The sequence below is a fragment of the Saccostrea cucullata genome, unplaced genomic scaffold, assembly GCF_032062105.1.
Source record: "Saccostrea cucullata isolate Sc308-1 unplaced genomic scaffold, CSIRO_AGI_Scuc_v1 ctg547, whole genome shotgun sequence".
Classification (NCBI taxonomy): domain Eukaryota; kingdom Metazoa; phylum Mollusca; class Bivalvia; order Ostreida; family Ostreidae; genus Saccostrea; species Saccostrea cuccullata.
Window position 1 is genome coordinate 185,001 of NW_026930450.1, and position 15,530 is coordinate 200,530.

Below are 15,530 nucleotides of genomic sequence, written 5' to 3' on the forward strand. Positions count from 1 at the left end.
ATGATTTACACCATTTTTCGAGTTTACTGGTGTACATTACTAGCTAGTACTCTTGAATGAAATTCCTTCTTCACTGCTGCAAATATTACTTACTTACTTACTTATCCTCTCCGTGCCCCGGAGGACGCATGAGGCCGTTCAACAACGAACGACACTTACGGTGGTCACTGACAACAACTTGCCCCTCCTTCCAACTGTTCCAGCCCAGTTCTTCCATTTCTCTCTTAACAGAGCGTCACCAGGTGTTCTTTGGCCGTCCTCTTCGTCTCTTTCCCTCAGGGGTCCATGTGAGAACTGTTCTAACGTGTGAGTTCTCTTCCCTTCGGAGGATGTGGCCTATCCATCTCCATCTTTTTCTTTTGATGGTGCTTGATAGATGTATGGATCTTGTTCTTTCATATAGTTGTTGGTAAGTTATCTTATCAGGCCAGTGTATTTTAAGGATCCTCCTAAGGCATTTTCGGTGGAATGTATCAAGCTTTTCGTCACCTTCTTCTGTTGTTCTCCAAAGTTCAGTACAATACAGCAACACAGATAGAACGTTCGGGTTGAAGATCTTAAGTTTGGTCTTTGTGCTGTATTGTGCTGATTTCAATACCTTGGCAAGGGATGCAAATGCGGTCCAGACTAAGCCTAGCCTTCTCCCAGTATCTGCCTCTGTTCCTCCGGTCTTGTCCATTGTGGCGCCCAGGTAGAGAAATGTTTCGACCTCTTCTATTTCTTTATCATTCAACCTGATGGCATTCTTCTTCTTCCAATTTATTCTCGTGCTTTTTTTATCGACGTTAATTCTTAGGCCTGTATATTCTGCGACAGCATGTAATCTTCTGGTCTTCTTCTGCATGTCGCTGTGTTTGCTGGAAATAAGTGCAAGGTCGTCTGCATAATCCGGGCCTTCTAAGATGGACATGAATTTGCAACGTATGCCTCTCTTCTTATTGTTGGTATTTCTCATTATCCAGTCTACCACAATGATGAACAGGGGCCCAGATATAACACAACCTTGTCTCAGTCCTATCTGTACTTTGAACCAGTCTGTTGTTCTTCCATTCTCTATGTTTCCATCGTATAATTTCTTGATGATATCCACGTACACGCCCGGAATTCCATACTACCTTAGTATGTCCCACAGCTTCTCTCTTATTATGCAGTCAAAGGCTTTTTAAAAATCTTTGAAACTTATGTATGGTGGTGCTTGCCACTCTATAGATTGTTCTAAAATATTTCTTAGAATGTAAATCTGTTCTGATGTTCCTCTTCCTTTTCTATACGCAGCTTGTTCTGGTCTTAGTCTGTCTTCTAATCCATCCCTAATTCTGTCAATCCCTATTCTGAAAAATACTTTAGATGGCACTGATAGTGGTGATATTCCTCTATAGTTGTCACATATCGTCAGATCTCCTTTCTTCGGTATTTTGACAATGAGCGATCTCTTCCAGTCTGTTGGTATTTCTTGCTCACTGATGATTTTGTTGAATAAATTTGTTAGCTCTGATGTTGAATAAATTATGCTACACTCTCCTTTGGTAGCTCCGTATTGATGTTATCTATGCCAGGACTATTTCCCCTCTTCATTTTTTTTGGATTCCTTTTTAACCCCCTCCTCTCTAATTGGTGTTGTGTCAATTTCTTCGATAATTCAAATTCATTCTCTTGGGTGGTGCAACCTTCGGGTAAATATGTTGTTTCTGTTGGGACATTAAGGACCTCTTCAAAATGCTCTTTCCATTTCTCAAAAATTTTTCCATCCTCAATGATCACCATTTTTGGACATTATGCCACTTGTCCTGTTACTTTTTCTCCCACAAAGCTGCTTGGTCAGTTGGTAAACTTCACTCAGACGGTTTTTATTTGATGCATTCTCTGCCTGGTTAGCTACATCTTCCAGTTTTTTCCTTTTATCAGCTCTTGCTCTTCTTTTCACTTCTTTGTCTTTGGTCTTATATTCTTCTCTCTTAATTTCCTTTATTCTCTCCGAATTTGATCTTCCTATTTCTTCCTTAATTTCTCTCTTTTCATCTATGGCTCTGTAAGTTTCTGCAGTTAGCCAATCTTTGTGCTTCCTTTTCTTCTGGCTCAGTATCTTTTCTGCTGTTTCATTATATACTTCTTTTACAAGAGTCCATTTTTCATTAGTTGTGTTTTCGTCATCGACCAGCTGCTGAAACCTATTCCTTACTTCAAGTTGGAATCCTTTGCTTAGTTTTGGATCTTTCAACTTGTTGACATCATACATCTTCCTGTTGCTTTCTTTTAGCTTTAAGTTTTTCAGAGCTTCATCTTTACTTTAGCCAGTACTAGATGGTGATCTGAATTGGCACCAAGCATAACTCTTACATCACATACAGACTTCTTGTATCTGCCGTTCACCATTACATGGCCAATTTGGTTCCTATCTCTTCCAGTAGGTGACTCCCATGTAAACTTGTGTATGTCGAGGTGCTTAAAGAGGGTTCCACGGATGATTAAGTTATTAAGAGCGCACATTTCTGCTAACCTCGTGCTGTTTTCATTCATAGTCCTAATGCCCTCTTGTCCTATGACTCTTTCCCATCCTTCATTTAACTTTCCCACTTTTGCATTTGCATCACCCATTACCATCAGTATGTCATGTTTTGGCACTTTTGAAATCTCTCTTTGAAGCTGTTGGTAGAAGGTGTCCTTATCCGCTTCTTCTGCTTCGTTTGTTGGGCTGTATAATTGTATTATTGTTAGCTTAGCAAAGTGGGAGAAAAAGCGTGGTGCGCTGATGATTCTGTCATTAACAGGATTTCATTCCATCAAGCTTTTTCGGCTTTTCCTGCTAAGTATAAGTCTTACTCCTATATGGTGCTCTTCAGCTCTGGAGTACAAGATCGTCTCTCCAGAGGTTGTCTTAAGTTCACCAAAACCTGTCCATCTCACTTCGCTCAGTCCCATTATGTCCAACTTATATCTGTTCAACTCTCTTACAATGTACGCTGTTTTTCCAATCTGGAACATTGTTCTTACGTTCCAACATCCGATCTTGGTGATGTTTTTAGGTGTTGTTATGGATGGCATCTGCGTTCCTTTCAGGTCGTTAGGGTCCTCTCGGCTTTTCCTAATTGCCGTCATTCTCTCGAATTCCCAATGAAGATAATCCTCATCCGGAATCTCGCATGTCGCCCTTGCCCTTTCTTCCGTGGTACTTATTGTTGTAACGGTTTCCGTAATTAATTGTTTTTTATGGAAGGAGATGATAAGCCTCAAGTCCAACCCCCAATTTTATGTCTGGGGGCCAATATAGTAGTTGCTAACGGTCTCCTACTAAATCCGGATTGTAATCAGAGTTTTCTCTCCTAGATGAGTTGCCGGCCAAGGCTTTCGATCGATCGAGCCTCATCTTCCCGTCCCTTGCAAAGTTAGCCTGGGGCCGAGAGGTGCCCAGTATCCATCTGCTTCCACGTGGAGGCATCGCATAGGACTTGTTGTGGAGAGGCTATGTACAGGCAGGGGAAGACATACAAATTGCTTCCCCTTTCGCATTGCTGCTAGCCAGCGTTGAGGGCTGAAAGCGAGAGGTGACAAGCACACAGACACCAACAACAACACACTAGACGCATCACACAACATTTAGCAGAATGCTGTTAATATAGTGAACAGTAAAGAAAGAAACTTTGTATATTTTTTACTGCTTGTTTGTAATAATTTGTATTAAGTTTTGGAATCAAATTAAGATTTTGTAATAATAAATAAATTCATTCAGTGTTGGTTAATTGTTAGGTATACACGTACTAGTATTTAAAAATCTCAAAACTGACAGTCATGCGGTTTTGGGGAATTTCCTTCTTAGAAAGGGGGTTATGGGTATATATTGTATTAACACTTGCAGAATTAAATCCAAGTTCCTTTAAATACAATTCAAATGATGACCCTTGCAAACAAAGACAACGCTGTTACTAGTTTTATCAGCTGGGTTCATTACATACCGATCGTGTCATCTATCATCTAATTCTTGTCTCACTTCTGCATTGTTAAAGAGAGAAGGATAGATGCATGAGTTTCATACGGCCCCTCAATCGCTTACTGTGAGATATTTTTATTGTAAAGGCATTTATCGTGGGGAATGGTTGTGTATAAAATTGATTTTGGTAAAATCTTGTGATTACAAATTTTCAAGAACTAATTCCTTTGAATTTATAAGTATCACTTCTCAAATATATTTAAGGAATGAAGCTAATTTCAACTTATGTTATCCGATATAACATAACTTGGGGCAGTTTACGCTTTATAAACCGCGAAGCGGTTTATAAGAAAGCGTAAACTGCCCCAAGTTTTGTTATATCGGATAACATAAGTTGAAATTAGCTTCATTCCTTATAATTTAATTTCTGTGTAGACAATGAGACAATATTTCCTCCGGAAAAAGGCTTCAAATTGAGAATTATTTTAAAAGTAACGTCAAGCGGAGTAATACGTTTTTGATGTAACTCATTGTGACGTAGGCAAGTTATGTTATACAAAATGTTATATGTTCCTCTGAATGATTCAGCCAATGAAATTGCTTGATACAAGTGAAATTAAATTATTGTTGTATAGTACTCTTGAAGTTTCCCTTAAACTTCCGTTAATATCTTAGTGAGGAGTAAATAAACTGGAACCCGCTATGTATCTTTGTTTGTAAGGATTTTTATGGACTTTCGGAATCCATTATAGATATGGTAATTCAAATTCATTTTGGTTGTTTGGGATATTAAGAATATTCAAAACTGACATATGATTTTGAAGAATTTCTTCCTTAGAAAGGGTGCTATGAGAATAAGTTGGATTACTGTATTGGATTACCAGGCCATTTGTAGAAATAAATCAAAGTTCTTCTAAAATACAATCTATATAATGAGCCTTACAAACGAAGACAGTCATGTTACCTGCTTTGTCAGCAGGGACCAGTATGTACCTATCGTGTAAATCTAAATCATTCTGGTAGATTTCCTTTTTAATTAGTGTACTTATATATGAATTTGTACAATTTTTTTGCATCTGCAAAATATGCATCGCTTTCTACTTTGTTTACTTTGAAAATACTCCAAACTCCAAAGGTTTAAATGTGTAATTTGCAAGTAGGGAGAGAGTGTTATCAGTTTTTTGAACTTTTGCCCAGTCCCTTTGTAATTAACTGAATTACAATAAAATATGTTCAAATAGAATTTTTTTCACTTCTTGATTATTGAATACTATACACTTATACACTGGGTGTGAGTGGGATAGCTCACGACAGAGAACTGATTCCCCGAGGGCTTGCCCGAGGGGAATAGTTTCTGTCAAGGGTTTGATAAAAGAGCTATCCCACTCACACCCAGTGGATAAGCGTTTTATTATACTGATGTATGATATAATTTCTGAGGTTTGAATTTGTTAGTAGTAAGATAATACTGCAAGAATAATCTGAAAACCTGATGACGTCACAATGCTATTGAAGTCATTATGACATCGTCAGTCAATAGATTTATCGCTGGAAATCAAAATTGGAGGCAAAAATTGCATGAAAATTTTCCGAGGGTGGATAGCAAAAACTATACCCCGGGGTATAGCTTTGCTATGCATGAACTATTAAAGATAGCTATTTTACCCTCTAAACTTTATATAGGAAACATTTTAACAGAAGTATAATAAAGAAGGATATATGGTTTTCATATTACCCCTTAATCTTTTCATGCGCAATTGTAACATAGATCTGATTCATTTAATCCATTCTGACAAAGTGTCAACGTCCTCTTTTTTCATATCTGGCCCATCGCCTGGCGGAATCTTCTACAGAATCCTGATAGATCTATATATATTCATGAAATTCCGATGCCAGTTTAAGGATCGGGTTCCCTATATTTAGGACCTTTTAAATAAGCCATATAAGGGCCTCATTTACATCACCTTAATAATGTGTCCAGCACTACAATGAAGAAGAACATGCACACGATGGAGGGTTATGTTTCACTGAGATATTCGATATCCAGACTATGTAAAGTTGTCTAGTAATTAAAAAAGTTTTTTATCGAATATTGCTTCCAAACATTCTAATTACAAGAAAACTTCAAAGGGCCTGGATATAAAATATTTGAACTATAATTTAAGATTTTTTTCAGCGTAAAAAAAAATAAATAAATAAACATAATATGTTTGACGATTGTATCTAGTTTTATACCGTCCCAAAATTCCGGAAATTTTAATCGGATTTTTTTCGTTAATAGTGCGTACACACCTCGATCCGGTGTTGATTTCACAACAAACTGAAATCAAAGTTTTTCAGTGAATTTAATATTATTACAAAAATAGCCTAAGAAGGTAGACTTGAACTGTATAAAAATCATCTAGGAAGGTTAACACAAAGGCCGACCGCTACATAATCTCTTTTAGGTACATTTTTATGTAAGAAAGAACAGAAAGAGATTTTTTTTTTAAATATAAATATCAGTAAAAGTAAATCCTACATGCCATTTTATATTAAAATCTAAATTTTAAACAAGCATTTTAAAGTAAAGGCTTATTTTTTTCTCTCACATATGATATGTAGTGTTTTGACATGAGTTTCTAGAAGTATGGATTTTTTAAAATATAAAATGGATTGTGCTAAATTAAGCGATTATACCATATAGAACATATATATTATCATAGTCTACCTCTAGTTGTTTGTGTCATTGTAGATTCATGTGATGGACACAGACAAACAGGGTTACATAGGGAACCTTGAGGATAAGTCTGTCCCAGAGCTACAAGAATTACTGACAAGACAAGAGAATATTCTCAGAAAAAGGTATGTTTGTTTGTATGTTTAAAAAAAAATGAAAGAAATTTGACAGAACCTGGTTGGGGAAAACTGCACGTTACATTTATATTTTAATAATAATAATATAATACAAAACAAAGAAAAGCTGAAGACCAACACCTTGAGGTTAAAATTGCGGAGGATTCTAACATACGGATACCGAAAGGTATTCAATTAGGATCTGTAACAAATATAAAACAGATCACCAACACTTCTCACAAATCTAATCATATAATATTCAAACCTTGGTATCTTAAAAACTTGATAGAAAGAGAAAAACCTTTGAGATATTCCAGGATTTGGCATGTATTTATTGAATGTAAAATAATTAGAGAAAAAATTGTGGGATTACCAATTTACTCTTACTGGGACATACTGGAATACATCATATTTGAGATATCAGTTAATGTTCAAGATACCAAAGTTCAACTGTACTATGCTGGTTCAAAAGTTTACATTTACATAAGCTGTGTTTTTTCTACTAAGCCAACTGTGAAATTGATTTGAAGACCATTTTCGTGTATACTCATGTGTAGAAATATACACGGAGAAACATGTTGTTTGATGTCACAATGAAAGAGTTTATAGGGCAGCAAAAAATTCAAATATTGAATATATTTTAGTTGCATCCAAACATGTAAAATGTAAATATAAGGAATGATACACAGACTTGCACATAGGCATATTTTTCATGAAATATGCCTACGTGACAAGTCTGTGTGATTCACACACCAATAACTCACACAAAATTTAAAAACATTCTTTAAATCAAAATCTATAATATTTTATGACAGTTATTTTACTGCAGATGATTTTTGAATCTTTTTTTTTCTAGAAAATTTGTTTCCAATCTTCCTGACAAGGGAAGGAAAATCACTCAGTTTAGAGAGAAACTGATAGAATTAATAAGTGAAAAACAGAGGCTTGTGTCTGATACATCACAAGAACCTAGAGGAAACACACCAACGAAAAATAAACTGGACAAAAATCCAAACATAAAGCCAACATCAAAATATTCAGCAGTTTCAAAGGACAGAGCATTTCCTGCAGTGAGAAACAAAGACTTCCCAGTCAGAGAGAATGTACTTAGGGATGTGGTTACCTTGGAAAATAAAGTCGGTTTGGAAGCAGATAAGCAAGACAATGAGAAATTTCTATTTGTTGAAATCCCCCAATCTCCAGTAAAAATGTGTATTACAAGTGACTTTGCAAATTTAAGAGATAAAAATATACAAGGTAAAAATAACAGAGGTGATATCACAGAAACACAAGAACATCATATCAAACACAAAGTAATACAGGAAACGCTGAATGTAAATGTTGGAGAAGTGACAATGTTGGAGAAGGCCATGGAAAATATGGATATTGATTCATGTTCCTCAACGTTAGGATCTGAAGAACTTAAAAACAAAATACTGGAGAATTCCACAAAACTCACACCATATTTCAAAGCCAACAGGTACAATACATTATACAATTTGGTATAAATTTATGAATAGATCAAATTTTGAACATACATGTATTTGACTTTTCTCTTACTATTTACATTGAACAGTTTCCTAAAGATACACAATGTTCAAGATCTCCCAGACAAATACAAATGGAGGTCAAGACAGGGTTATCCAATCAAAGAACAGAACACTTCAGCATCATGTCAAGGTGAGGTAAAGGACGAATCAGCTGCCACACCCCCAGTATATAAGTATGAAGAGGCCCAGCTAATCTCACTGAATGAGTCAATGCAGCTTCAGCAAGCACAACAGAGGCACCAGGAGGTAGACCATTGATACACCTATGTGTAATGTACTACATGTACTAGTAAATGTTAAAAACCTCAATGCACATATCAAATATACAAAATCAAAAACTTGTAACATGTAATGCTTACTTATGCCTTTATCTTTTGTTTTGAACATATTTTATTGACAAGATGTCAAAAGGATTGGACACAAGTTCCAAAAACTTAGATAGTTCTCTCCCATCTTTTCTGAGTAAACTTCCTTCATAATAAAACTAATGAATTATAATGCAGGAATTACAAGCCAGGACTGCAGCAGAAAGACTTGCCAGGTCACTCAAAATAAAGATGGAGCCATACAACCCAGAGGGAGGAAATATGGCGTATCCTTCATCATATGATTTTTTTTAATCATTTCTGGTGGTTGTAATAAGCATTAAGCTCTGTACCAAAATCTGAAGTTAATTAGCTCAGGGTCAGGGTGTTTGGGGTTGGGGGTTCTAATGTTTATGTCTTTCCGTTTAATTTAATTAGCAGATAAACTACATGCATTATTATGATGATCAAGGGTGCTTCTTCTGAAATTTTTGGCCCAAGGGTCAGGGAGGCTTTGAGAGGGGTGAGGTGGGGTGCTCTATTGATCATATAATGTAAGTGCATTATTTCTTTGAAAATCTTTTTTGTGAGCTTGTTCTCAGTACCTCCAGTTTTATACTTTCATTGATCCAATACAAAGCTGTATTTTACTCAGGTGACAATTATGACCCTCTTGAATTTAGACTATCTATTCTTATTCCTTAACCTGAGAACAGCTACAGAACTCAAGTTGACCAGATGGACACAGACAGTGATGATGAAGAGGAAGTAGAGTTTTATCCTGATGCCGTTGACTGAACTGTGTGGAAATCAAGCATTGATTTGACTATAGATACAAAGTGAAGTTTTATCCTGATGCAGTGTGGAAATCAAGCATTGATTTATCTTTAGATATAATACTGGTTTATGTGGGAATCAAGCATGGATTTGATTATAGATACAAAGTGGAGTTTTATTGATTTGACTGTGTGGATATAATGATTTGACTGTGAATAATCTATGGAAATTAAGCATTGATTTGACTGTAGATACCCATATGTTTGAGAAAATCTTCACAATTTAGAATTATTTTGCTGTCATGATCTTATTGACTGTTTCTTCGAAAGCAGATTAAGTCCAGTGAAAAATTAAGTGACATCAAGTAGTACTGATGTATTTTTGTGATTATAAGAATACTGTATGAATAAAGAATGTTCAAATAAAATAATTTTCTTTTTTGTAAAATTAAGGCAATTATCTGGTTCAAATCATCATTAGATATCAACATGTTCATGGTCAAGTACATTTTTTGCTCTGCCTCTACAAGTAACTATATGTACCGGTAGTATGTTTTTCATCTCTTTGATATTACTTGTCATCCCATAGACTTTTTCAGTGACCATTTTCTCCGTTGACCCAGTCTGGTGCAATTCACCTTCCGATTGTTCACTGGAAAAGTTGTGCTGTGAGTTTTAGATTAATTTTTTGGTTTAAGTGAAATCAATACAAATTTGTATGCTGCATATTCCACTAATCTATCTAGTGAGTGATCTTTAATAAATGATATGCAAACCAAATATCAAAGGTCAAAGACATGGGCTCAGGTAATTTTTTCTCAAAATACTTGTCTCAAATATGTATTTTCTGTCTTTAAACCATTTTGACTAATATGTATTTTCTGTCTTTAAAGTTTTTTGAGCAGTTTTAGCTCACCTTTAAGTGAGCTTCTGTGTCACTATATTGATTAGACATGCATGGAAGATGCTTCTAATGTGTTGTCCGTCTGTAAACTTTTCATATTTTCGACTTCTTCTCAAGAACCACTGGGCCAATTTTGACCAAACTTGGTACAAAGCATCCTTGGGTGAAGGGGAATATAAATTGTTAAAATGAAGGGACATATCCCCTCGCAAGGGGAGAGGTCTCACTATCAAGAAAAGACAAAAGTAGGGTTGGGTCATTAAAAAATCTTCTTCTCAAGAACCACTGGGCCAGTAAAGCTGAAACTTATGTGGGAGCATCCTGGGGTAGTGTATATTCTAAATTGTTCAAATCATGACCCCCGGGGGAAGGGCGGGGCCACAATGGGGAATCAAAGTTTTATATAGAAATATATAGGAAAAATCTTTGAAAATCTTCTTCTCAAGAACCACTGGGCCATAAAAGCTGAAACTTATGTGGAAGCAGGTATAATGTAGATTCTAAATTGTTCAAATCATGATTTCCGGGGGAAGGGAGGGGCCACAATGGGGAATCAAAGTTTTATATAGAAATATATATAGGAAAAATCTTTGAAAATCTTCTTCTCAAGAACCACTGGGCAAGAAAAGCTGAAACTTATGTGGAAGCATCCTGGTATAATGTAGATTCTAAATTGTTCAAATAATGACCCCCGGGGGAAGGGCGGGGCCACAATGGGGAATCAAAGTTTTATATAAAAATATATAGGAAAAATCTTTGAAAATCTTCTTCTCAAGAACCACTGGGCAAGAAAAGCTGAAAGTTATGTGGAAGCATCCTGGTATAATGTAGATTCTAAATTGTTCAAATAATGCCCCCCGGGGGAAGGGCGGGGCCACAATGGGGAATCAAAGTTTTATATAAAAATATATAGGAAAAATCTTTGAAAATCTTCTTCTCAAGAATCACTAGGCCAGAAAAGCTGAAAGTTATGTGGAAGCATCCTGGTATAATGTAGATTCTAAATTGTTCAAATCATGACCCCCGGGGGAAGGGCGGGGCCACAATGGGGAATCAAAGTTTTATATAGAAATATATAGGAAAAATCTTTGAAAATCTTCTTCTCAAGAATCACTAGGCCAGAAAAGCTGAAAGTTATGTGGAAGCATCCTGGTATAATGTAGATTCTAAATTGTTCAAATCATGACCCCCGGGGGAAGGGCGGGGCCACAATGGGGAATCAAAGTTTTATATAGAAATATATAGGAAAAATCTTTGAAAATCTTCTTCTCAAGAACCACTGGGCCAGAAAAGCTGAAACTTATGTGGAAGCATCCTGGTTTAATGTAGATTCTAAATTGTTCAAATAATGACCTCCCGGGGGAAGGGCGGGGCCACAATGGGGAATCAAAGTTTTATATAGAAATATATAGGAAAAATCTTTGAAAATCTTCTTCTCAAGAACCACTGGGCCAGAAAAAGGGAAGCTTATGTGGAAGCATCCTGGTATAATGTAGATTCTAAATTGTTCAAATAATGACCCCAGGGGGAAGGGCGGGGCCACAATGGGGAATCAAAGTTTTATATAGAAATATATAGGAAAAATCTTTGAAAATCTTCTTCTCAAGAACCACTGTGCCAGAAAAGCTGAAACTTATGTGGAAGCATCCTGGTATAATGTAGATTCTAAATTGTTCAAATAATGCCCCCCGGGGGAAGGGCGGGGCCACAATGGGGAATCAAAGTTTTATATAGATTCATTTCCAGAGAAATATATAGGAAAAATCTTTGAAAATCTTCTTCTCAAGAACCACTGGGCCAGAAAAGCTGAAACTTATGTTCTAAATTTTAGGAATCATGACCCCCAGGGGAAGGGCGGGGCCATAATAGGGAATCAAAGTTTTACATAGAAATATATAGGAAAAATCTTTGAAAATCTTCTTATCAGGAACCACTGGGCCAGAAGAGCTGAAACTGATGTGGAAGCATCCTGGTATAATGTAGATTCTAAATTGTTCAAATAATGACCCCCAGGGGAAGGGCGGGGCCACAATGGGGAATCAAAGTTTTATATAGAAATATATAGGAAAAATCTTTGAAAATCTTCTTCTCAAGAACCATTGGGCCAGAAAAAGGGAAGCTTATGTGGAAGCATCCTGGTGTAGTGTAGATTCTAAATTGTTCAAATCATGACCCCCGGGGGAAGGGCGGGGCCACAATGGGGTATCAAAGTTTTAAATAGAAATATATAGGAAAAATCTTTGAAAATCTTCTTCTCAAGAACCACTGGGCCAGAAAAGCTGAAACATATGTGCCCATGGAAGGATCATGGGGTAGTGTAGATTTCAAAATGTCTAAATTATGATCATAGGGGTAGGGTGGGGATGCATTATGTATAACAAGGGGAAAATCTGGTAATGAACAGAATGGTCAAAGCTTCAGGTGAGCGATGTGGCCCATGGGCCTCTTGTTTAATGGGAGGTTCTTATTTTCTTCTTAAAGTTAAAAATCTTTTGTTCAGATTATATTATATCCCTTTCATTTTTACTACAAGAAATGCTGTTTGAGATTTTCATAATGCCTGATATATTTTTTATTGATAGAGCATAAAAAATCTATTTTTTATTAAAGAAAACATCTTTTTCTAAAGAAAAAAGTTATAATTGATATGATACACAATGTAGGTTATTCTAAGAAACTGGAAGACTTCCAGTAAATACCATATAAGTGGAAATTTTTGCGAGTCCCATTAATGATTTGTCCTTAAAAATGAGTATTTTACTTTTAGCGAGAAGTAATTTTAGCAATATTAAAAAGCTCACTAAAGAAGCCACTACAACAAAAACGCAATCAATTTTTAGCAATATTTGATTATAGCAATCTCTGAGCATCCTTGCTAATAATGTAAAAATGAGATCCTCTCTAAAAATTCTGCTTATAGGGTACTATGTGATCCTGTATTTGGTTATCTTTTCTGATGCATAAAGTTCCATTTGGATAACAACAAGATAACAATTTATAAAAGCACAATATAGATAAATTACTTTAATGCAAATGAACAGTGTATGAATATATTCAAAACAATAACATTGAGGTATGTACATTGTATAGATAAAAATATATATTATAATTATGAGTACATATAACTTATAGTGACATCACAAAATGCAATATAGGCAAACAAATGGTTAAAGGCAGAGATTTTTTACCGGGTGGTAAATTCCAGGTGAGGGAGGGGCTTATTCTGTACAGGTGTGAATGCCTTGGGGGCTAGCAGTCTACCTGTAAAAATATTTAATCCCTATACACAGGAAGTGAAATACACATTGAAATACCCAGATGTCAAACTTTACCTGTGAAAACAAATTTTTAGAAAATTTTTTAATTAGTAGTAAATGAATAATTGAACCTTTTCAATTATTTATTTATATACTGTTTGAATACAGAAATACCCATGAAATTTTTGATTACACACATAAATTCAAATATTAAAACAAAAATTGTTTTAGATGTTAGTGTATGTGTTAATTTAAAAAAAAAAACAACTCCTGTGACAACCAAATTAGACTTTAATAATTCATTCATCCCCAGAATCCCATCTATTAATTAAATGAAAAAGGAGCCATGTTAACTACATTTCACTAAAAAGAATTTCTAGGATTTTCAAAACCTTAATAAGGCTTTGTCACCATGAAACATGCTAAAAAAAAAGAATGCTTGTAAATTCTTACATGAATAAAAAAGGAAAATATAAGAACGATTAGAAACATTATTTTTAAATTTAATTACATCACACAGTGCTGCTCTGAACCTTATCAATAACATTTCCAATCTAGGTTTACTGTTTAGCATATTAAAATTAATATTCAAATTTCATTTGAAAAAAGAAGGTTTTATTTATCAAAGGATTTTTTTTAAAAAATGCTTATTATATTATAATCCTTTTAAATACTAAAGATATTTTAAATTCATATTTTATCAATCTAAAATTACATAGCAATACAGTTTCTGTATACCATGTTCAGTAAACATCAAAACACTTCATTAGTACACAATTATAAGCTCTTGGTTTTTGAACAAAACTTCTTTTTTTCCTTAAATAAAAATATTTTAACTTTTTATTCAATGAAAAATAAAAACTTTTTAACTAATATTGAATGAGAGATTGATATGTGAAAACAAATATTTTTTTTTAAAAAGCAGCAACAAAGACTAGACTTGCATGAGTATATATGGTGTACAGAACAGAAATGCACAAATCCCTAATCCATACATTTATGAATATGTTATTTATTATTGCTACCAAAAGACGTTTTTGCTCAGCAACTGCATCTTTTAAAAAATAAATCATGTATTTTTTAATGTTTTCATCCAATATTTTTTAATCAAATGAATCGACAGAACAATTATTTTTTTCTATCTTGAATAGCCATTTTAAAAGCCTACATGTAAAATAGTAATTAGAACTTGAACTGTAATGTATAAACTTAACAAAAAGAGTTACCCCAATACATTCCTGGGTTTATGATTTAGTTAAACAAACTTGAATCTACAATATACCTGTGAAAGCATCCATATATTAAATATGACCAGTCATAGCTGTGCTTTTCATGGGAAAGACTTGTCCTAGATATGTATTCCTAATAAGAAATCCCAAGAACCATTCAAGTTTAGAAATAGAGGTCCAGTTAAAACGCACTAAAACACTAGGATCTTTGTATAACCAATTTGTCATAAGAACATTTATTTCAGTCTGAATGAAGCAGGGGCAACAAATTATTATTTTTTGATCTGTATATAATTTACATGTATATCCTTCTGTTTATAAAGGATACATTCTGAATAATTAATATTTGAAAAATTTATTGCAACCGTTAATAGGAAGCAGAATGATCAACAGCAAAATATACATATCACAGATAATAAGGCAATATAATGCCGATCTAAATAAAAATACATGTATAAAAACTCTATTAAAATATAATTAATAATTTTAATTTAATCACAATTATTAAAAAATGACATGACTTATCTGGTTAATTCTTGCTTGAATTTAGCAGACTAGCTGGTATTGCACTTTAATCATACAGGTATTTAAAAATATATATATAAAAAAACATTTACAAGCAATCTTACAAAGTACTGGACAATAACTACTGTACATCTTTACAAGATGCCCAGCATTACCCCCTTGAAGCAACTTTAATATATTAAAAGAGTGACATTATTCATTGGTTTTCCATATGTTAAAGTATC

At 34.6% G+C, this 15,530-nt stretch overlaps 3 protein-coding genes across 4 annotated transcripts in view; 2 read left to right on the forward strand and 1 right to left on the reverse strand.

The window, feature by feature from the left end:
* LOC134228632 (putative oxidoreductase YteT) overlaps positions 1 to 15,530 on the forward strand; it is a 164,502-nt gene that overhangs the window by 117,906 nt on the left and 31,066 nt on the right. The window lies entirely within an intron of this gene.
* On the reverse strand, positions 2,269 to 3,096 carry LOC134228623 (craniofacial development protein 2-like). The gene is made up of 2 exons (XM_062710290.1): positions 2,852 to 3,096; positions 2,269 to 2,692 (listed from the first exon to the last, which is right to left on the reverse strand). Exons 1-2 carry the CDS (start codon positions 3,094 to 3,096, stop codon positions 2,269 to 2,271), a joined length of 669 nt encoding a protein of 222 aa, XP_062566274.1.
* On the forward strand, positions 6,217 to 9,472 carry LOC134228619 (DNA-directed RNA polymerase II subunit GRINL1A-like). Of its 2 annotated transcripts, none has more exons than XM_062710284.1 (6): positions 6,217 to 6,372; positions 6,660 to 6,769; positions 7,617 to 8,240; positions 8,337 to 8,556; positions 8,814 to 8,902; positions 9,332 to 9,472. In XM_062710284.1, exons 2-6 carry the CDS (start codon positions 6,669 to 6,671, stop codon positions 9,411 to 9,413), a joined length of 1,116 nt encoding a protein of 371 aa, XP_062566268.1. In that variant the 5' UTR covers positions 6,217 to 6,372; positions 6,660 to 6,668; the 3' UTR covers positions 9,414 to 9,472. The 2 variants fall into 2 exon arrangements, with proteins under 2 accessions (XP_062566268.1, XP_062566269.1); XM_062710285.1 differs by having other exon boundaries at positions 6,246 to 6,300.